The sequence below is a fragment of the Argiope bruennichi genome, chromosome 6 (genome assembly GCF_947563725.1).
Source record: "Argiope bruennichi chromosome 6, qqArgBrue1.1, whole genome shotgun sequence".
NCBI classification, from domain to species: domain Eukaryota; kingdom Metazoa; phylum Arthropoda; class Arachnida; order Araneae; family Araneidae; genus Argiope; species Argiope bruennichi.
The window spans coordinates 73,860,870-73,885,454 of NC_079156.1; the positions used below are offsets into that span (position 1 = coordinate 73,860,870).

The window sequence follows — 24,585 nt, forward strand, 5'->3', positions numbered from 1 at the left end:
ATTTTCTTCAGAAGTTTGTGACAAAATATCTGATTCTATCTAAATTTTTATTACTAAATTCTTATATCATTCGTATAATTCTTATTAAATTCTTATAAATTATTATCTAAATTCTTATTACAATTGGAGTGATTTTTTTTTTGTACTTTCTCGAATAGTATAGAGAAAGCATTGCAATTGTCAAAAAATTCGAATTCGAGATTTTGATGAATAGCCACGTTTTAGACCTCCCTGGTTCGAAAAGCATATATTTGAAAAATGTTCGCCTGTGTATCTGTCTGAGACAAAGATAAATAAAAAATAAAACGTTTTGAGCTAGACGGTGGAGATTTGGTATAATGTTTTTACATCAAATTTGTAAATTTCGATCAAATTTTGAGCAAAATCCGTTCTGAGAAAGTCTGTCTTCCCGATAGTTCGAAAATAAGTTAACAAGATTAATGCAATATGAAGAGAGCTATATAGATAAAATTCGGTACACAAATTTAATGTCTATGGTGTAGACACGCAACAAAGTTTGAGGAAAATTCGACAAGGGGTTGATCGTCTGTCAGCCTGTATTTTCAAAAACATGGGATAATTTAATTTAATCAAATTTTATATGAAATTTTGTGACTACAAGTGTAGTTTTGTGTTAAATTTTTGTTTCACTCGGTTAAAAAAATGCATCTAAAACACAAATTCTATTTTTGATCATTATTAACCGCATGCCAGGTATTAATCGCCAAAAAACTAGTCAAGGAGACACCACAGATAGGAAAAATGCGAAACTGAAGCCAAAGATAAATATTTCGAATACTTGATGTTCGCAAGACGTAATCTGGGAAAACATCTTTATTAGAGAATATGCGAGAAAGTTTTCTAGAGACTATTCTTGCTGGTTTGGATTAATGTTAAAAGACTACGGCAGCTTTGAAAGAGTTCACTCTATTGTTTTGCTATACTAAACATAGTTTTTAACTTTAGATATTTCCATATATTAGCATAAATTAAATGCTAAAGTACAATAGTGATTTTGAGTTTGTTAAAACCAAATGCAGTTTTTCTGTCAAATACGTATAAAAATACAGAAATATTAGAAAATACTGTATGAATCTTTGCAAATACACGCAAGTAAAATTTGTCAGTCGATACTGACATTGATATTAATATAAATGAAAACAACTTTTTAAATAATTAAAGAAAACAAATAATGGATCAATATTAAGTTTTTATTCAATTTTGAAGTTTTTTCCGCACACTGAAGTAGTTAGTATAATATCACCAATGAATATTAATATTTGTAAATACATTACAATTTGCCTTTACTATCAAACCATTAAATTCGACAGTCACTCTTTCGTACATAATTCTTATGCTAAATAAACGTGTAATAATTTTAGTACTAAAATGTACAATTATTATGTTTAATAAATTTAGAATAATTTTAGTATTAAAATGCTGTATGTATTTTGGAATAAGAAAGACTGGAATAAGAAAAACTGAAATGTCTTTTAGCTGAAGTGAGTTTCCCTTTAGGGGAATAGATGCGATGCAAATAAGGTAATATGAAGAATAAATATGAAGAATGAATTTTCAATAAATTTTCTTTAAAGTAGCAATATTTTTGTATGAGAGTTACGAATAAAATGTGAAAGAATTAATTATGAAAATTAGTTTAAAAAACTGAATACGTCTTAACTGTTCTTACCACAACACACACACACACACACACACACACACGCACACACACACACACACACACACACACACACACACGCACACACACACACACACACACACACACAAATACACTTACACACACGCGTACACACACACACGCGTACACACACACACAAATACACTTACACACACGCGTACACACTTACATATACACACATGCGCACGAGCACGCACGCACACACACTTACACACACACGTACATTCTTACATATACACACGCACACATACACTTACACACAAAGAAGCACACACACAAATACACTTACACACACGCGTACACACTTACATACACACACATGCGCAAGAGCACGCACGCACACACACATGCGCAAGAGCACGCACGCACACACACTTACACACACACAAACGCAAACACACTTACACACACACGTACATTCTTACAGATACTCACGTACACATACACTTACACACAAAGAAACACACACACATACACTTTACGCACACACACATCTATATAATTAGTAAAAATAGCGATAGAGTTTTGCGTCAAAAAATCTTTCTTAGGTCCCTTTTATTAGCTTAGAATCAGCTTATTATGCTTAGAATCAGCTTATTGAATATTTCGGCAGCTCGTCATTATTGTTAAGTGTTGCTGGATAATTACGCAGAGGTGCAACAATTGAGAGAGGTGATTATTCGTGAAAAGAGACCGTCTTTTGTTCAGGCTTTCACCTTTAAGACATGAAAGAAACCGAAAATTCGCAATTCGTTTATTTCCTGATCGATTTTCGCGCTATTTATAAATTTTTGAATAAGACTGAATTGAATGCTTGTCATTTGTTGCGCTTATACTGCGTTATAGCTCTATTGTTGTCATCTGACAGTGGCTAAACAAAAGAGTAGGGGAAGGATAATAAGTGCTCAGAGCGCCGTTATCAGAAGCTCAAAATTAGGAATAAATTGGTTGCCATAAGGAGGAAAATTTTTTTTTTAAATTTTTATTTAAAATTTCTAATATTTTTATTCAAGTGCGGGAAAATACCTCTGCTGGTAATAAAGATAATTGCGCGTGTCGGTGCTTTTCGGATTAGTCTTTTTGACGTAAATATACCAAACACAGAACTTCGAAAATTTAAAAGTGTGTAATTCGGAGAAATAGATTTAAAATTTTGATTAGAGTTTTCATTAATTTAAACTTAAGGAACATTTTTGTGGTTTTCCTTGATAATTTCCGAAATTATTACAGCACAAAGTTAATTTTTACATTATCTTGAAATTCAAAAAATTATGTTTTAAATGCTGATTTTTTTTTTTTTTTTGTATTTTTAATCAGTTCTTAAAAGTATTTTATGAATATTTTAGAACAACATATTTAATTGTTGAAAAGGAATAAAAATAACTTTCATTGTTGCTGCTGAACTTTCATACGGGCTATTTTTTTGTAGTGAGGATGGCCAAAGAACGAAGAATCGGCTGAAGTTTCTGTGTTGAATAAGTTTCAGTTTAAGGTATGTTTTTAATCAAATTTCTGAAATTTTGCTGTTTTTGCAATTATGATTTAACGTTTGAATCAAGCACTGTTGAAAATTTTTTAAAGTGCGCCCATTTCTTAATACTACTGCTCTTTATTGTGATAAATTGGATTTATTAAAATATTGAGAGAAAGTTAAAAAAAATGCTTAGCATCATGGACAGAATGGTATATAACTACTAAAATAGTACAAGTTATATATCCATCACAATTTGAAGCTTAAAAATATTTCCCTGAGGAAGTCATTAAGATTAAATAACACAAAATTTTAGTAAACTTTAATCACATCGAACCAACTGGTTGTCAAATTTGTTGGTACAGAATAAAGTCCTCATTATAACCTGAGATCCAGGCTTGTTGGCTTAATCTATTTGATAATCTGGTCTTATGTGTTTTATGAAGTGAAAAAGGTAACATTTACAAGTGTCAGTATTTTTAGGAAACATTCACAAGTATTAGTATTTTAACCCTTTAAAGGGCCCTTTTTTTCTAGACATATTATGTTAAAATATTTTTAGGCTTGAAATTAGAATAAGAAAAGGGATTCATTTAGCTTATCAGATAAATTTAATTTGATTCATTAATTAATTTGGTTAATTACCAATTAAGTAGCAAATCAAGACACATCATTTTGTCTGAGATAAAGAACTGAAGCATCTAAGTTTCTGACTTTCTAAAAAAAATTGTCAGAACTGATGCCACCCTACATAATTTCATACAAAGATTGATAAATTTGGTGGGAAGCATACTTCCCACGGCCCTAGAAAGGGTTAAGGTATCATTTACAGGTATAAAAAATCAATATTTAATGTTTGTATGAACAAAAATAAATGTATGAAATTTTTTCATTACTATTTGGCTTTTGATTTTTTTTTTCAATGACTTAAGATATCCGCAAGCATTTTATCGGAAGTTTTTTTTTTTTTTTGAAACAGATTAATAAAATTTATATTTGTTTTACATTTTTTTAACGTATCAAAATTTCTACACAAAAAAAACTGCTTGAATTTCCTTTTTAGACCATTTTTAAATGATTAAAAATATAATGTATCAAATTTTCTGAGCAAATTCAACAAAATTTTATTAACATTTTTGAAGCATATAATAATTTCTTAGATCTTTAAATCCTTGTGTCTATATGATTTTTTTAAAGGAAAGAGCGCTGTATATTTATTGCCCATTGCGTAATTATTTATATTAATACTAAAAGAGAAATTATATATTTGTTATTTATTTACTATCTAACAATATATTTGTCATCTATCAGTTGATTTATGACAACCAAAACCAAGACAAATATATTTGACAGAGTGGGAATGTCTACCTCGAAGCGATTTTTTAGACTTTTATTTTAAAATAATCTTTATTAATTAAAAATTGAACAAATTTTAATTAATTAAACATGATAATTTCTGAAAAAATATTTTGTGCATTGTCTTAAAATTCCAAATATTATTTTTTCGCTGATATAAATTTAATTGTGAAATTTTTTCTTTAAATTTAACAAATGTTAAAAAAAAATGTTTCTGAAAATGATTTGCAGCTGTACTTTTCATTGTTAAAATTTATGTCAAATTTATTTCATGGTCCCTTCAAATCTTTAAGTCGTCTTTTTTTTCTACTTTTTTTTGTTGAAAAATATCATTCCAACTGAAATAAAATTTATTTATTTGAATTATAATGAATTTTATTTAATTCTTAGGATAAAAATGCATGCTTTATTCTATGGAGTAAATAATTTCACTTCTTATGAATATAAGAGTTTGTTTCTCTCTGCCTGTGATTTTAAGTAGATAATTTTTATTCCTGGATTAGATTTGTTGTATGATGTTTACTAAATGTGTATGAATTATTTAAGACATTTTTTTATTTCTAAATCTATTGATATAATTTGTTGTGAATCTCATAAAAAACGAATGATTTTCCTTGCATTACAAGTTAAAGTATCTCTTGTTATTAAATTATGTTATTCAAATATAGTTAGAATAAATGTCAGATATTTTATAGTTTTCAATTGCTAGTTTTATCTCCAGTTCTGCAATTATAAGTATTTAATAATTTATATTTTAAAATATCATTTGGTATGGGGAGCATTAAATAAATAGTTAAGTGATTTAGAATATTTTCTAAATCACTTAACTACTTTTCTATCTTTTATTTTTTTAATTTTTCGAATATATTTAGTTGTACATTTTATATGAGGCTAAGTTTTAATCCAGATATTACCTTTCTCAGGACAGGGAAAGGTCAAACAATGTCAAATTTTTTTTTCTTTTTAATTTAAATCTTGATCGCGTATTTTGAGTTTTCTTACATAATGATAGTTAAATAATAGCAATAATTTTTTTTTGCTTTATAAACAATATATTTTAATTATTTTGTAGTAATCTTTACTAATTACTGAAATATACGTGTGTACGATTTATGAGTCCGTGTATTTTTGCTTGTATATTTAATAAACAGGTTTGAAAATATTTTTTATAAACAATCATTAATTGTTATAAATATTAATTAACAATTATTAATTATTATAAACAATTATTAATTATTATAAACAATTATTAATTATTATAAACAATTATTAATTTTATTTTTATGATATTATTTATTTTATAAACAAAACAAAAAAGTTTGGGCATCACATATCTAGGCATATTAATAATTATAATTATAATTAACAATTATTAATTATAATTATAATAATTATTAATTATTATAAACAATTATTAATATATTTTTATTTTTATCATATTATTTATTTCATTTATAACAGGTGGTTCGCAAAATCAAAAGGACAGGAAACTACATATCTAGGCATATTAACTAGCAATGTTATATGCTTGTTTTCATATTAAGCCCACATATTTTTAAAAGTCTGTTGTTGACAGAACAAAAGAAAATAAATTAACACTTTATTCTCAAGAAAATTATTACATTTATTGAAATTATATTTTTAGAACAATCAGCAAAATAAAGGAATTTGCACATCAATGTGAAAAATATTAATAAAAAATATGAAGAGATGAAATCATTAGGGTCAGATGAAAATAGCATAATAATAAATATAATTTTCCCTGAAACATATTCCTGAGACATTTGCTCAGTTAAAACAAAAGTAATTCCTGAAACATTTGTCCAGCTTGAACAAAAACAGTTTGTTAATTTAGAACAGCATTAGAAGCATTTGTTAAATTAGAATAAAATCACTCCCTACAGAATTTGTTCAGTAAGAATAATTTTATCTCCTTAAACAATTGTTAAGTTAGAACAAAATTGTTAGCTTTCATTATTTTGGCTTCCAAGCACGGCATTGAGAATCTGTAACCCACCATTTTCTCAAGTCACTATATGAAGATGGTTTGAGATCTTTCCTGTGTAAATTAGTACATAAATCGCATTCTTTTCTATTAATGATGCCAATGGAATAATTCTCTCTCCATTTGAAATAGTTACTATATAACTCAAAATCATTGCCAACTCCAGATAGGAAAAGCGCCAAGTGCTTAGGAGACTGGAAGCTTAAGGCATCAATATAAGAATTTGGCGGCACAAACTTATCATAATCAGCGCCACCGAACACCACTGGAATGATATCGTAATTCAGATTCCGGAATAATTTCTCTGTAATGTAATCTTTGCAGATGGTATTTTCGAAAGCTAAGAAAAATTTATATTTGTCGGCATACTCTTGTAGGCATTTTTCGGTGTCTCCAGGTGGACAAACGGAAGTGCCGCAGGTGCCGTATACATCAACTTCTATGTATTTACGCAATTTTGCTACATATTCGTCTCGGCCTCCATAAGTTGGACAATGACTTGTCATCCAGACCACGGATCTAGATTTTTTTTCGAAATATTTTTGTAAGGATTGAAGATCAATTTGTTTCGGTTGAGTATTCTAAAAATTGAAAAGAAAAGGTAATTAATGGCTTAATTGTATTGTGATGATGATAATAACTTTTTAATAAACAATTAATTAACTTTAATTAAACAATTAAATAACTCTTTATAACAATTCAAAAAAAGTTATGACCATTACATCTATATAAATAAAATTGATGTATTTAATATTTGTGCCTCGTAAAAATCCAAACCACAAATTAGATTTTATTCAAATTTTTGTTTATAATTATAATGAAGAATAAGAAATGTTTTAGAGAAGGTTTCAGGACAACTAATTAAGATGTTAATTTTATTAATAAAAAGTCATGCTTTTATTGAGCAAGCAAAAAACATATAGGTGCCCAAGATTCAAGAAGTTTATTTTAAAGCTGTTGAAGTGCGATTTTTTATTGCATACGTAGTAGAGAGAAAGAATAGTAATCATGAAAATATTCAAACTCGAGATTTCGACAAATCTCTATCTTTTAGACCTTCTTGAGTTCGAAAATACTCATTTTTGGAAAATATCCGCCTGTCTTTGACAAAGATAACTCAAAAATGCTTTGAACTAGACGGTTGAAATTAGGTATACAGAATTTACTTACATCAAATTTGGAGATTTCTATCAATATTTGATTTTTAGCCTGGAGGAAACATCATTTTTAATCGTATGGTAATACATTCATACCATGTGTCTTGACGCAACATAGCCAATTCTGGCTTTTATGCCATAAAAATGTAAACCTCAACCTCAGCCTCTATCAATATTTGAATAAAAGTTTTTCAGAGGAAGTCCATCTGTCCGGCTGTTCGAAACTAAGTTAACACGATAATTACAAAACGAAGAGAGCTAGACATATAAAATTCGGTACACAGGTCTATAGTGTAGACACTTGTCAGATTTTGAGCCAAATCCAAGTGTGTGTTTTCTGTCTGTTGGTCAAAACATTCAGAAATACGTAAACGTGATTATTCAAAAAAATGGAATGACTTGAATATATCAAATTTGGTAAGGGGTTTTGTGACTACAATTGCATTTTTGTGTTATTTTTTTTGTTTCTACCGGTTGAGATATACAGGTCTAAAACATAAATTGGATTTTCAGATACTATTAACACATGTCACCAAAACACTCGTCAATAATGACATCATAGATTCAGTAAAATTGCTAAATTCAATCCAAAAGTTAATATTTTGTATCTATTGTACGGCAATAGGGCATGACAAGTTTATCAGAGATTACGCAAGAAAGTTTTGGGAGGACCAATCACACTGGTTTTATTAACGATATTGAAAATCCTCTTTCTAACTTGAAAATTGTTCAACATTTTCTTAAAAAGAATTGAATTTAAATTAAAAAGTTCTTAATTATTAAATTATTAATCTTAAAATTATTCTTAAAAAGAATTGATCTTAAATGCTATTAGATTTACTGTTCAAAATTATTGCTTTCATATTCCTTGCTATAATAATGTAAATTACAGCAAGGAATGCATATGAATTATATAAAAATTTAAATCGTTGCCTTCAATTAAAATTTGAATTATTTTTATAACTATGAATTACATATGAAATTATGATTTTCATTGGTTTTTAAAAACATGTGGGGTAATCTATTTTTTGGAAAGCTGCGAGATTTTAAGATTAATTGGCCTATTCATTTAATTAATTCATTAGTTTATCTATTTTAATTAAAACTAATTAAGTCAATGAAGAGATTTTGTATATTAAAATAATTTTTATGGGAGAATTGCTCTACATTAAGATATCGTACGTTTTTAAAATGCGTATGGCAACAGACATATTGAGATTCTTGGAATAATAATATTTTATATTCATTGTTAAATATATTTTTATATTCTTTTACGTAACGTTTACATGATTCAGTTTTTAATAGCTGATATGATACGGTAGCTGCCGTTTAATGTGTTTATTTCAGGACTTAAGAATTGGGATAACATTAACCGATTGATAACAATAACCGAATTCGATAAAATCAATTCGGTTATTGTTTTATACGATTGCTTTATCAATTATTCTTGATGTAATTTATTTTTATAACATCAAAAAAGGAGAATAAAACTATACCTTATCTCAGGGCTATTTTTAATTTATTTCAAAAATAACAATTAAAAACTCATTAATTATTGCTTGTCGAGAATTTTCCCTTAACATCTCACTATCGACCTCGTCATCTGACTGCTCTTAGAAATTACGAGGTTCCTCCTAAAACAGCTTTAAGGTTGCTTTAAAACGGAACATTAATATACATGAACTAAAAACATGAAAATAATTTCATCCCGAACAACATTGAATATACAAGGTTTTATCATTCATTCTGTATATACTAATATACAAGATGTTTACTCTTATCATGACCAAATACCTAAATTCTAAACCATTAGAGATATCCAGTTGGAAAAATGCTTTAAATAACTGAAAGAATTCATTTTATGGTGTTTGAGTTAATAAATATATTTTTTTAGAATTACAATATCTAACTTTTTATGCTGTCCCAGGATCCTATCAGTCATATTTATTAAAATATTCTTGGCATTGAAATATCTTAAACAAAAAAAAATGTTCTGCGATTAAAATTATTTAATTTATAAAGTATTGAAAATCACTAATTGTAACAAATTTACAGCTAAATCTGCAGTCTGGAGAGAGATCTTAAGGGACCGTTTGCAAATTATACAGCGGTTTGTAACTTTTTCAATTATTCGTAAAAATGAATTTCCATCTCATCCTTAATTAGGCTATAACTCAGCCAATTTTAGTTACAATAAGATAATTTTTATGGCATTTTTTGGAGTAAATATTTTACTAAATATGACTGATAGGAGGAGCAAACCGTATAAAAAGTTAGAATTCGTAACTATTTCATAAATGCATTTATTGATTCAAACAATTTTAAAAAAAATATTTCGTCTAGTCATTTAAATCATTTTTTTACTGGAACTATATAACATTTAGAAAGAAGCTATATGGCCACGATAAGAGTGGAAACTCTGTATAAATAAAATATTTAGAGCTACACAAAATGTTTGTCCTCATTTTTTTCAAAAATTAAAATAATGAACAAATTCTCTTATTTTTTAAATATCACGACGATTTCTATTTGCGGCTACTTGAGAATGCTGGCTGTTCAGAAATAATCTGATATTAAATGAAGGAGGGATATTATCAAACTGGACGAACACAAACGGCTTACTTTTATCTTGTAAAATTTGCTTTATTCAGAAAAAAAAATTAAAAATGAGATCTATGATCGCAAATTTCAAGTTATCATGTGAAAACATTACTATTTTTAAGTCATCATTTGTCTTAATTAATTTAAGTCATTAACCAGTTTAAACCGATTTGAAACAATCACGAGACTTCTCTATTGGTCTATCTGTCTATCTATCTATCTATCTATCTATCTATATATATATATATATATATATATATATATATATATATATATATATATATATATATATATATATATATATATATATATATATATATATATATATATATATATATATATATATATATATATATATATATATATATATATATATATATATATATAAATGATTTTTTTAAAAATTTTCCTTTTAAATTTTTCTAGGTGGCAAACAAAGTTTTGGAGCTCGACCGATTTTGAGATGAAAAAAAAACCCCCCATCGTTTTGCTAAATAGCGAAGCATGCGTAATCTGATAGTCTCGTTATTGTTTCAAATCGGTTTAAACTGGTTAATGACTTAAATTAATTAAGACAATTCGTAAGAATTCAGAGAATGAATTATTTGGAAATCAAGTTGTAAATTTAGTTGGCGATATATCGCCAAATGGGAAAACCTTCTGCATTATTTTCTAATAACCCTAAAAGCGAAAAATTGATGCCTCAAAAGCGATAAATCGCCAGTTTGTTGTCTACGCATTTTGAGGCTTCAAAAACCTCAAACCAAAATAACATCAGGTTCTCATATGATAAAAAGAAAGGGATATAAATTTAAATGAAAAATCAGATTAGCTTAATTTTTGCTAAATATTTTAATATTTCGATTTTACAATATCTGAAGAAGAAATTTTTTTGAAACATATAATCTAAGATATTTATAGCAAAGTTCAGACATATACAGTGGTTTCCAAAATTGTAGATACCGCGTCAAATTTCGAGTTGCCTGTTTTCTTTAGATTTGAATGGTTATAAAGTTTCACTTCACATAAAAATGAATGATGCATTTTTTTAAAGAAATTTTATTATTAAATTCAGAACAAAAATCAGGAATGAAATACTTGCATTACTAGAGGAGTCATTCTAATTTTAATCAGACGAATAAACATTACACAGATACAAAAAGAGAAAAGAGTTAACTACAGTAATTGTGCCAACTCTGTAATTCGCTCTGAGGACCTAAGGAACAGCATCAATTACTCAACATTATCTTCAAAGGAAATAATAGTTTGGCTGTTCTTTTGGTAGATTAAAGTTGTTTCCTGGTGTCACTGCTATGCAATTACAATTTTTATTTGAGTGTGCTGTGTTTAGTTCTATTGATACCGTAAAAAATAAAAATTATAAAAAGCAATACAGCATAGGAAAGGTAACGACTGTTACATATGAAAAGATCTAATTTTGCTTTATTGCATTAAATTTAGCTTATATATGCCCAAATAGCGAAAGAAATGGCTAGGAATATTAGTACATCGAGAGTGGAAAGAAATTACTTACGTTATCAGAAAACTTTATTCAGAACAAAATAGGAAAGCCCCTCTCTCTGTCTCAGAAAAAAAAATGCAAAGTTGCAGTTGATGATAGGAAAATAAAAAGTGCGCTCATCGTGGACTGAAAGATGCCTTTTGAGATTCTGAGGTGTGAACTGAGTGCGACTGCTGTTTGTCGGTCAGTTCCAGAATGACGAGGAGAACATTCGAATTAGTACTGAAGACTGGAATTCTCAGAAAAACTATCTTGAATAAAATATAGGGCCAGAAAAAAAATACCGTGTGCAAAGAAACATGTTAAATGGAGAAAGGGTCAGTGGAAATAAGTTATAAAAATTGATGGAAATAAAGATATTGACGTTTGAAAGTGTTGGCAAGAAATACGTAAGACGTTGAATAAGAAAAGAGGTGCTTTTGGACGGCATTAACCCTTTGCTGCGTAATTCTTTCATCAAAATAGGTTCAAAAATTGCGAAACGTTCCCTGCCAGGCATCTTTGAGCTTTGAAAAGAGTGCGCGAAATGCTGCAAAACATGCTTTATATTTTGCAGTTATCTATCTAACGCTATCTGTTAATCCAAATCTGAATGAAACCATGAATGGGAAAAGAGCGGGTTGCACAGCAACCCTCTCTGAACCATAGACAGAAAAATCCAACCCATAGACAGAAAAATCAATTGCCGCGGAAATCGCGGGTTGCGGAAATTTTGCTACTTCTACGTTGCCAGTGGAAATCGCGGGATACGCAACGAGAAGGTTAAAACAACAACGAAGAATCATACAAGTGTTATTGTCTAATTATGTATAGAAACAGTCGAAGCCAGCTGCTTTCATGTTATAGATAGCACGTAAAAGCCAGAAAGTACAAAGGAAGATCCTAGAATCAAAATATTTACTTTCCATCAAGAATCTATTGCCAGGTAATGTGGTATTTTTTATATCAACAGGTTTCAGATCTTTGTTACACAGCATTTATATGCAAATGTGCTTCACAGAGAGTATCATGGAGTTGATGATTGGCTTGGAAGCAATCCCACCTTGAACACCACTGAGAATTGGTTTTGTTGTTTGAAAACACTTGTAAGAATGAGGCCTCAATCAAATAAAAGATATAATTATCTCTTGGCATTATTTCGTAAACAATAACGTCTGGCACATGTAGGTTAAATACAACATTTGTGTATTGCTTAACTGAAAAATAAGGGGTTCGCAATTAAATCTCCTTTCAGTTTTTTTGTATTGAATTCTGTACTTTATTACCCATAACGGATTACTTTTCAATTCATTACATTTAATGACATATAACACTTTTCTGAAACATGGGAACTTCGAAAAAATTCAAAGTATCCATAATTTAGACCTCTCTGCATATTAAAATTCCATCAAAATTCTACTACTTACCCTTACTATTGCACCATATCGACTAACAATATCGGAATCTGTTCTGTAGGTCATGGTCCAATTAAACATATTCCTCATGTGTTCCAATCCAGGGTAATCTGAATAAGGTGGAGATTCTAAGCTATAGAAGATCCACCTTTGGTGAGGATATCGAACAGGCGGTAAATCAAACAGCAATATATCTCTTGCATGGAATATTATACCATCACTTTTTCGAAGCTCGGATCTGTCGGTGGTAATTCGACAGTTGCGGCAATGAGAACAAAACTGAAAATTTCCTTGTGGAAAGTAGTCCCATCCACCAAAAAATGGAGTCCAAAGGAGAATTAGTTTGGCGCCCTTCATAGAGAACTTTTGGCAGGTTTCTGGAACCGGTTTTGCCATTGGCGATGTGGTATGAGTTCCATTAATATCTCTGGATGGAAGGTAAGTGGAATTATTTAAATCGATGCTCGAACGAATGTACTTGGTGTTATTATGATTTGTTTCATGATAATATGAAGAATTTGTAATGGAGCTGTTAACAATCAATAGAGTCATTTCGCTTGTATTTGGAAAAACATTTTTTGATGTATTAATCTGATGTCTTTCCTTGATTTCCAGTGATGTGTTTGAGTTAGCAGATGCTTCAGAGATGCGATTTCTCGCTTTGTAAAGATATGGATCGATTGTTGGGATTGCATTATCATGTTGTATGTAGACGTCATTTATATGCAAATAATTTTCACTTTTGAGATACAGAGTGAATATTATGGCTGCTACAATTATGGTACTTAGGAGATACAGGCGTTTACAAAGGCGCTTCAATATCGGAAATTTGTCCATTTTGCAAGGAATAGGAACAATCTCTAGCCTCGAAGGTTCTAAACATATTTATTATTTTTCTGAAACGAAGAGAATTTGATTTCAGTTTTTATTATTTAACTGGAAATGACATAAAATATCAAAATCATATCATCTGAAGTCAATAAAACAAAATATTTCATTGTAAAATATTACTTACCATCAGCTTTCCTTTTTGCAGTTCCGCCCTTTTTCATTACTGCGTAAACTTTCTTTTATATTTTGCTTGCATTTTTAAAATTTTCGATTTTTACCTAAAACAGGTCACTAAAATTATAAAAATATATTATGTAAATCTATGAAACAGTATATTTTTTTATACTGTAACAAAATTGTAATATACATTCTTTCATGTACATATATGTAATCAGTTAGTGCTGTTGAAAACTCCAAGCCAACTAGATTACTGTGGTAATAAATGCCTTTGTCACTCTTTTATCAATTTCTTTTTTTTCATGAATTTGTTTTTAGTAAATCAATTTCGTTTATGTTTTTCTTTACATCTGTTTTATTATGGAGGTCTGTAGTTTTAATACGAGCCTAAGGGTGAACTAAAAACTATGGGTCCTGAATTAAATTGACATGAACAGCAAGAGGAAGTCTCAAATACGAGTTTTAAGCTTTTCAAGGGTACAACAATTGTTCGGCAAGGACAAAGTTCACCAATGTAGGAAAACTATGTGTCTCTTCTAATTATTTACTCATAATTAAAATTACACCAAACTAGATAATATAAACGGTGTCCCAAAATTAAAGCAAAATTTGATTTACCATCATTCATGCAGTAAAGTGTTGACAACCCTATTAAAAAACCATTTGACGACTGATAATTTATGATTAGTAAAAATGGAGCGTTACACGATAGAACAACGCGTTAACGCAAGATTTAATTAAATGAAAAATGCAGTTTTTTCCCTTTAAATTGTTATATATTTTATTGAATTGTAAAGTGCAAAGGATAGGGTTATGGAATTATACATAGAGCAAATGGTTTCCATGCCTTTGCTGGCACATATGTACCATTTTGTCTAAATTTTTCACGATAATTTTCCTTAAATATGGCTGAATTCCATTGATGCAGTATTGAATTTCCACCTTCAATATGCACGTGCTTGTGACTTAGGCCTTTGACTTCAAATAACTCCATAAAAAGAAATCCAATGGCGTTAAATCACACGATTTAGGGGGTCCATTCTCAAATTTTCGAACTGTGACCGCCAGACTTTCATTATTTTTGAAATTTTGTTCTGAAGTGAAAATACGTTTTTCTATCGTGTAACGCTCCGTTTTTACTAACCCTAAACTATCAGCTGTCAAATAGTTTTTTTTAATAGGATCGCCAAACTTTACTGAACAAATGGTGGCTAATACAAATCTTGCGTTAATTTAGGACACCCTTTAGAAATCATATTCGTTCATGAACTACAGATGGTGTACGTTCCTCTAACTTGTTTCTTGCAGATGATGTAGTGATAAAAGTTATATAAAATATGGAATGCATCCTTCAATTAGCAATTAGTAATATTCGGAAAGGTATTCTTTTAAAGAAAAAATTTATATTTCAAGAAGTGTTTTTCTGCTAAATGAAAAGATTTTTTTTTCAACAAAAAATGGTCCAAAGCTGAAAAAACTGTGGAATTAATTACCTTTGAAACATCTCTAATTAATATTCTTTTAAGTTTCTAGCTGCATATACTTCAGATATTAAAAAGTAATTACAAATAAAAAAAATGTTAATTTTTTTTTTGATTTAAACGAATCTAATCAGTTAAAAATAGAAATGGCATGAAAGAAATTATACACAACTTATTAATGACGCCGATGGAACTTAATCATGGTTTAGGATAATTAGAATACCAAATGATGTAATTAAATCTAATAAAGCAAGTACTCAATATTTTAATTAAATGGTACTCCGAAAATTTCATGTTTAAATAAACATGTTTCATCCTATTTGAGTGAATCAAATTTTATGATACAGGAAATAACATAAAAAAGTCAATAATGCATTGATGTATACTTTATTAAATAAAAACATTTAAAGTGAGTTTTTTTAGATTAGAAATAATTTATGGTGCATTTATGAATTATTAATAATAAAAAGTTAAATTATATTTAATTAATTTTGTTCCGTTTTAGTGTTTTTTATTTAGGTTATATCTGTTTTATTATTTTTAATTTAATTAACTTTAACTTAGATTTAATTGGTTTTAGTTTGTTAATGGAGTTTCTTAATTGCACTTTGTGTTTTTGCCATGTCTTGTATTTTCATGTATGTTTTTAAAATGCTCATATACTATTTATTGTGTTTTGCTATGTTATGTTCCCGGTATGATATACATATTTTATAACATGTTATGTAACAAGAATGTGTATATCTTATATATTTTGTGGATATTTCTTGCCGATATTCAATTGCAGTATATCTTTTTTCACTGATAAGTGAAGCCATCGTGAGTTAAATAAATAAAAATCCATTTATAAAATACGATTGAATGTATTAATATATATCACTAAATATGAAAAAAAAAACAATTCATTTATTCTACTATAGTTCGGAAGCATATATTTAAATTATATATAATAATTTATGAAAATGAATTGTCGACTAGTCGCTTCTTCTGATCAACTGTTTCGCTGAAAATATTGGTTATGTTTAATTTGAGATAAGTGCCGTTTAGATATAACTTCACGTCTATGATTCCGTCAAATTCACACACACACACACACACACACACACACACACACACACACACACACACACACACACACACACACACATTAAAAATAGTACTACACTACTATTAAATTGATATCATTAAAAAGACAATATTTAAACTTTGAAAAGGTATAAAATTTATATTTGTGTAATCATATTTTGGGAAGATACTGCAGAAAAATGCCAAATTTCAGACAATCACTATTTTAACTTTGAAGTAAAAAAAGTTATCTGACAAAAAAAATATTTTCATATCATTTAAGTTAATTGCAATCGCAAAGAAAAGACTTTAAAGATCTCCAAAAGGCAATCTTATCTAATCTTATCTCATTAGATTTGGGACTGTTCGCAAGACTAGCAGGTCAAAACTTTTACCTTGTTATTTTATTTGACATGTTTCATGGTTGTAACGATTGAATTTTGTAATAGATTTTTTTTTTACTTTCTTCCTTATGAGGTAGAATTTTGAAAATTTGTACACTAGCGTGATTTCGATGATAATACACTATTTTAATATTTTAGGAATTACCAATTAATAGGTAAATTTAATTCTGATTGCATAATGTGGTGCCATCTGGTAAAGAGTTTGAAAAAAAATTCAGGATTCCACAACATTTACAAAAATGAAACAAATTAAAAATTAAAAAGTATAAAATATTTAAAATTAAAAATTCTTTTTTTAATATGCTAATAAATGCTTGTTTATAAACTTTTTATTAAATTAATTTTTCTTTTCAAAATCATATTGTACAATATTAAATTTTTATTCCTAATTCTTCAAACACTTATAATATTTTTTAAAACTATTTTTAATTATATCTCACAGACACTATATTACAGTTTAATTGAAAAAAATATTTTCCTTTTTTAAAATATCCTATCACCTGCATATTTAAAATGAATGTAAAATTTTTTGGAAAAAAATAATTGTTTTTTTAAAACGAAATTTTTTGAAAATCTGTCTTAATGCCGTTTTGAAATTCTTTCAGGATTTTAATTAATTTTCCAGAGAAACTCTTTCGAAATATCTCTGTCCTATGCCATTTTAAAATTTAAGAACAGACAGTATAGAACAAAGTAATTAAATATTTTAAATAATTTTTCAAAGTGAAATATGAATTCTGAAAAGAAATAAATTCAGAATTATTTCACACTATTATAAATAAATGATATGAAATAGGCACAGATAATTATTTAATGATATTAAAATTTAAAATTACGATTGAAATTGAAATCTCTTTTTAGCATTTAAAGTATTTAAAATGAAATTATTATACATGCCTTCATACAGAATAAAGCATAATCAGAGTTTATGATATTTTTAATTAAAAGATCAAAATTATCTTTTACCTTTTTCTGCCCTTCTTCAACAGTCTATTCTAAATGTAACTACGTAATATAATGACGAGGTAGACTTTCACACCTTCGTAGAATACCTATTATCTTATCTCTAAAAGGTTATCTTATCTAATTCTGAAGAAGTCTTTTTTTTTCTCCTCTAAAGAGTAAGATTTTTTGTTGCTAAAATGATAAAATGGTCCTACACTAACAATTCATATATAAATTTATATATTCAGCTAAAAAATTCTAAAGAAAAATGAACGACAATTAAAGGAAAATAACGCATAAAATGAAACATAAAATTAAGTTCAATGTATGAAAATACATCAGTCGGAAATGTATGGTTTCTTTTATACTTTCTTGTATATGTATTATAACGAAATTATTGTAATATTCCAAAAACTTGAAAACTCGTTTTTTTGACGCATCTCCACGTTCTAGATTTCGGTTAAGGAGTTAAAGGTTCGTCGGTCTGTACTTACAAAAATATGTAAAAGTGAAAACTCAAAAATGCAATAAATGAAATTTAATAAGTAATTTTGTAACTACAGAAGCACTTCTAGATCAAACTATGGTTCCAAATGGTCTAAGAAAAAGTCTATCGATCAATTGCAAATAAAAGTTGTTTAAAAGTTGCAAATTAAAGTTTTTATTATTTTGTATCATTTATCGGTCAATTTTATCGGATTATCAGCGGTTGTCATGCAAATATGGCAGTCATTGCAAGATCTCGTATTCGGTTCCAGAGAGTCTCCGGTTCTAACCTGATTCCAAGAAAGATCTGCAGGGTGCTGCTGTAGCCTGGTGATAAGATCTCGGCTTCGGAACCGTAGGGTTTCAGGCTCGAGATCCGATCCCACCGAAGAACTGTCGTGTAAGCGGGTCTGGTGCACAATAAATCCGTTAGGGCCAAACTTCCTCCGGCTGATGTGGAGTGGAAGTTTGGAGAGGAGGGTGACAGCTCAGGTGCCATATCGTTATCTGATCACAGTTCAAAATTGCGAGGTCCGTCTCAAAATAATCCTAGTGTTGCTTTAAAACAAGATATTAATATAATTAACCTAAGAACGATTTGCAATGTATACTACCCTTGAGGGTTAAATCCTTCAAGGTTAAAACATTCTCGCGTTTGTAAGCAGCGGAAGTTAATAATGGAAAAGATTTGCGTGTGTTGTTTTATTTCTTAAAACATCATATCATTTATTTCTGTAATATATTTGATAACACAGATACTTTGCTATTTGTTGATCACTAAGAGCTGGTGAATATTTTTTTTTTAACAATTCAGTTCCAAAACTCGCCCTCTTTCCTTTTTGCCTTTTATGAATGACCAGCAGAAGAGTAGATGAATAGAGGGTCAGCAATGATCATAACTAGATATTTAACTCAAAGGAATTAATATAAAATTTATTTATTCTAAAAGATATCTAGAAAAAAGTAATCTTTAAATATGAGAAATTTAAAAAAATGCAAAAATATAGTACTAGTTACATATAGTGTCTGTTTATATATGCGTGTAATAAAAGCTAAAAATTTCCAATTGATGACTAAATAAATAAAAAAAGGTAACTATAGCAACCAAACTGTTACTCAAAGTACTAACGTGGAGTTTACTTATTAACTGAATTCTACACAAGAAATTAGTTGGTCGATAAAAGGTCGTTTCTTATTTGTTTTGCACTTAAATATTGCATGACAAAAAAAAGAATACTAAAAGCAATCATTCTGAAGGCTGTTTAGAAATAGGTAATTTTCAAACATAAGAAATTAACAAAAAAAAAAAAAATACTAAAAGAAAAATAGCAACAGCTACATACAATTTTCGTTAAAGTAGGCATGTATCTAAAATAAAGGATTTCTAGTTGATGATAAATAAGAAATATTGGTAGCTACAGCAACCAACCTGCAACTGAAATTGCTAACATGCAACTTATTTATTATATATGCTCACGAGTTTACAAATGCGAAGCTACTTTTATTTTTTGTACTAGAACATCGTAGGACAAAATCAGATGTATACAGGATTTTTAATTATCAATATGTATTTACATATTGCATATACATACAAATTTATATAGCCAAATATTAATAAATTTGATTTAAAATTAATACTTTTTTTAAAATTAACATTGAATGGGCATTCAATGTTACCTTTATAAGCATAATTCCTTATGCTTATTCCTTTATACCTTAGCATAATTCCTTTATTCAATGTTACCTTAAGCATAATTCCCACAACCTTTATAAGGCCGTGGGAAGTATGCTTTCCACCAAATTTATCAATCTTTGTATGAAATTATGTAGGTTGGCATAAGTTCTGACACATTTTTTTAGAAAGACAGAAACTTAGATGCTTTAGTTCTTTATCTCACACAAAATAATGTGTCTTGGATTGTCATTCAATTATTAATTAATCAAATTAATTAATCAATCAAATTAATTAATTAATCAAATTACTTAATTAATCAAATTAATCAATCAAATTACTTAATTAATCAAATTAATTAAGCAGATTACTTACTTAATCAAATTAATTAATTAATCAAATTAAATTGATCTAATAAGCTAAATGAATCCCTTTTCTTATTCTAATTTCAAGCTTAAAAATATTTTAACATAATATGACTAGAAAAAAATGGCCCTTTAAAGGGTTAACACAAAAAATTGCGTAAAACGTCAATAATTCGGTAGTGTATATAATAATGAGTATGTCATCTATATGTTTAAACCAATTAGAAAAATTCTGTCTCAACTACTGTACCGATTTCGCCAATTTTTACGTAACATGAAAGATTAGGATTCCAAGATATATCACCAGTTATCAACTGTTCACATCATTCTATATTTTTGAATAAATGTTTAAAAATAACAACAACCCTCCACTCTATATTCCCTATGGGGGGGGGGGAAACTAACAGAATTCCCCAGCTAAAGCCACTGCAGGTTTTCTCGGATTTTCGTTTCATTTTAAAGCTTACGACATTTAGATACGTCAATGGATGTCTGCTTCCTCCACCCACCATTTAAAAAAAACATTTATTTTATTGTACATTTATTATTAAAAAATGTATAGATAATTTTCTTCCCATTTCTAATTTAATTGTGTTTCCCAACCTTAATTGCTGTACGGATTTCGTCAATTTTCATTTCATTTGAAAGCTCATGATATCTAGATACGTCATTAATGGGTATTTGACCCATTGATAATCCTTTCGTCCTCCATTTTTAAGAGATATTGTAAAATAAAACCTTTAACACAGGTTTAACAATTGGACTGATTTTACCAATTAATTTCAGCACTTTGCATACAGAATTAACCAAAAAGAATATTCTATATTTAATGTTCGATTGTAATTTAAATTACCTCTTTTATTTAGTAGGATAAAATATAACAACGAAATATTACTAAATACTAATAATATGGTATGTTATTACTAAATATAATACTAAATACTAATATGATATTACTCAATACTAATAATATGGGGAACGAACAGCTCGTTGCCAAAGGTTACTAATAATAAATTTATAGTTAAAATTAAATGCATATTGAAGTTTAGTAGTTATTATGAGAAACTGATTTTTTTTTGTCAGTTGTTGTTGTGTTGTGACTTATGGCACTTTATGATTTCTCACAGTTATCTGTCAGCGATTTAAGCCGAATGACCGTCTCTTGTTTTCTTCAGTAGCGCCAACTAGGGCCAAGAGTGCGACTTAACTACTTCATTCGTCACATTCGCTTGCACAACCCCTTTTTACAGAGGGGCACATTCACACACCTCACAGATAGAACAACCATGCCTGAACCGAGACTCAAACCCGAGACGCCCAGGTCACGGGGAAGATGCGCTAGCCGGTAAATATTTGAATAAATACATCGAAGGCTAATATTTTTATAATTTCGCATTAATTTGATTTCATATCCAAACCATTAATTTTTTCTGAGACATTGCCTATTCATTATGTGCTTTCATCCATTTCTGTTTTGAAAAAAAAAAAGTAATTCTAAATTCGTATTATTGTTGCTAATCTTGTGAATACTCGGAAACATAAACAAACTTGGAATATTGTTTTCCTATTTATGTTAACAGAACATTAATTGTCAAAATATTGTTGGAGTATTTTTTCTTGACACTCCTTGCAATTATTGACATAAATCTGTTCTTCCTATACCTCGAAAATTATTTTGCCAAAGACCTTTTTTTAAAACAGATATTTTTGAATTAATTCTTTTTAAGACTTTTTTTTTTGAAATTTGTATATTTTTCTATTAATAATGAAGACAAATGTGTATGTGTATGTTGACGCTCTAAAGCCGAGATAGTTTGACCAACAACTATCAAGTTTGGCACAAACATACTTTAGAGGTCGGAAATGTGCATCTTGGAATGAATTTTTTTTGAAATTATATTTAGAATTTTAATTAATTCGAAGTTAAGCTTGAGAATTTTTCAGCAATAATTTCCGAAAATCTTATGACTCAAAAATAAATTTTTACACCATTTCAAAATTTTAATTTTTTTTTTTTATGAATCAAATTTTATAGCCGTTCAGGAAAACCCAATTGGATAGACTTTAAAGTAATTTCTTTCAATTTTTTTTTTTGAAATTCTACAAATTTGGAGTCGAAATTATACACCAAATTTCCCCTTGTAACTCAAAGCGTTTCTGCGTTGTGTATACACAATAGGCAATATGTTTTCCGGGCTCCGTAAGGTATCAAACGTGGGCATGTGTGAAACTCTCGAATTCGAAGATTTTAACAATTAAAATATTAAATTTTGAATCTGTTTATTTCGCGTACAAGAAAGTAAAAATTTAATTTGTTATTCAAGGGATTCATCTTTATTCAATCCATTTGCTATCATAATGGTACTACCATTTATTCATGCAATTTATATATTTATCTCGAAATATCTTTTTAAATGCATCACAAACTTATAAATGAATGATATTTTAATAGTTCCAATGGTCAATGAATTTTATCTTCAGAAAGATTCGAAATGTTTATGTTAGAAAGATTTGAGATTAAAATTAATAATTTGATTTCATTTAGATTGCCATCAAACAGTTTAGCTGGTAAGTTTATCGGTTTAGTTTTAATATGAAGTTTATGATAATATAAAATAATCATGTCATAAAGATTATTAAAAATAGAATAGTCTACACTTAGATTTTATTCAATAACTAGCCGCCTTTATCGACCAGCCGGTTCACCAGTATTATCACTCGCTACAATTTTCAATTAAATATTTTAAGTAACTGGTCTCTTAATAGATTCTCAAACAAAACATTTTTTATCTTCAAATTTTGATAGTCATACCAAACTTATACTGTTGTTTAGATCGTTTCGTTCAATTTACTATATATATTTTGCTAATTTGTTGTCATTTCTGGTAAAACTTCAACTTTAATTTAAAGTGGAAATGATGAAATTGCAATTAATATAAAGATATTTTTTAATAAAACCAAGCGTTTTATTTTATTTATCATCTTTATTGTTATTTATTTATTATTATTATTATTGAATATGAGTATTGCAAACAGAATCGCTCGGTATTTAAGTCTTATGTGAACTACAAAATATTTTTCATAATTTATGTAATATCTCAAACAATAATTCAACAAAAATTTCTCAGATTCAGCATAAAATTCAGTTTTTAGTTTTGCTTTCAAAAGGATTGAAATGAAATCAATAATAATATTTTGTTCCTGGCTATAAATATATTTCAAAAATTATGAAGTCTAAATTTTATGCAGTAAGGTATCATATTCTGAGAAATATTCTGGACACACCAAATTTTAAATAAATGAATGAATGTTTCTATTTTCCACGATCAACTAAGACTTATTTATGAAGTTTTGAATGTTAAAAATTTAGAAAAACTCAACATTTTCATAATCTTAGGCCAATTAATCTTGAGAAACCTGTGCGTTGATTGGTGTATTTTCTTTGAAACGATCGATGGAAAATCTAAAATTATCCTTTTTTTTATTGAATAGTGATATTCACATTTTCATAAATCAGCCAGTTGAAGTGATTGATTTAGTTGATTGGAAATTAACTCTTTTTATTTAAAATATTAGTGTTTCAAGAACATTTTGTTATTCGTGATTTCTACAGCAGAAGCTTTATGCAAAATCAAAAATTCGTTATTTATTAGAGCATTTATTGAATCGAGTTACATAAAATATAATCATTTTCCATTTAGACCATTTTAGCAGATCTGTGTCTTACTAAATATCTGTGTTTACAAATTAGCTGTGTGGCCCTGATTTGAATGGATATCCTGTTCATATTAAACAAAACTTGCCTTAAAATAAAACTGATTTATTGGATTAATAATATAGAGTGTAAAAGATAATAAAATAATTTTTCTTGAATTTATTTTTTAGAAAAAATAAGAAATAATTTCATATTTGTTTCATTTCCTACAGACACGTGCCGAAAATTATATTTTTGCA

The 24,585-nt window shown here is 28.2% G+C and overlaps 1 protein-coding gene across 2 annotated transcripts; it reads right to left on the reverse strand.

Moving 5' to 3' along the window:
- Positions 1-6,108: 6,108 nt before the first annotated feature.
- LOC129971398 (alpha-(1,3)-fucosyltransferase C-like) lies at positions 6,109-18,176 on the reverse strand. 2 transcript variants are annotated; one of them, XM_056085133.1, is made up of 4 exons: positions 18,130-18,176; positions 14,221-14,327; positions 13,218-14,101; positions 6,109-7,112 (listed from the first exon to the last, which is right to left on the reverse strand). In XM_056085133.1, the coding sequence occupies exons 3-4, from the start codon at positions 14,040-14,042 to the stop codon at positions 6,501-6,503; spliced, it is 1,437 nt and encodes a 478-aa protein (XP_055941108.1). In that variant the 5' UTR covers positions 14,043-14,101; positions 14,221-14,327; positions 18,130-18,176; the 3' UTR covers positions 6,109-6,500. The 2 variants fall into 2 exon arrangements, with proteins under 2 accessions (XP_055941108.1, XP_055941109.1); XM_056085134.1 differs by having other exon boundaries at positions 14,221-14,314; positions 18,130-18,169.
- Positions 18,177-24,585: the final 6,409 nt, after the last annotated feature.

Excerpts from the sequence above, each read along its gene's own strand:
- LOC129971398 (XM_056085133.1), bottom strand. The coding sequence starts at position 14,042 with ATGGACAAATTTCCGATATTGAAGCGCCTTTGTAAACGCCTGTATCTC. Across the intron at positions 7,113-13,217 it reads GATATGGTGCAATAGTAAGG|AATACTCAACCGAAACAAAT; the intron begins GTAAGTAGTAGA and ends TTCAATTTTTAG.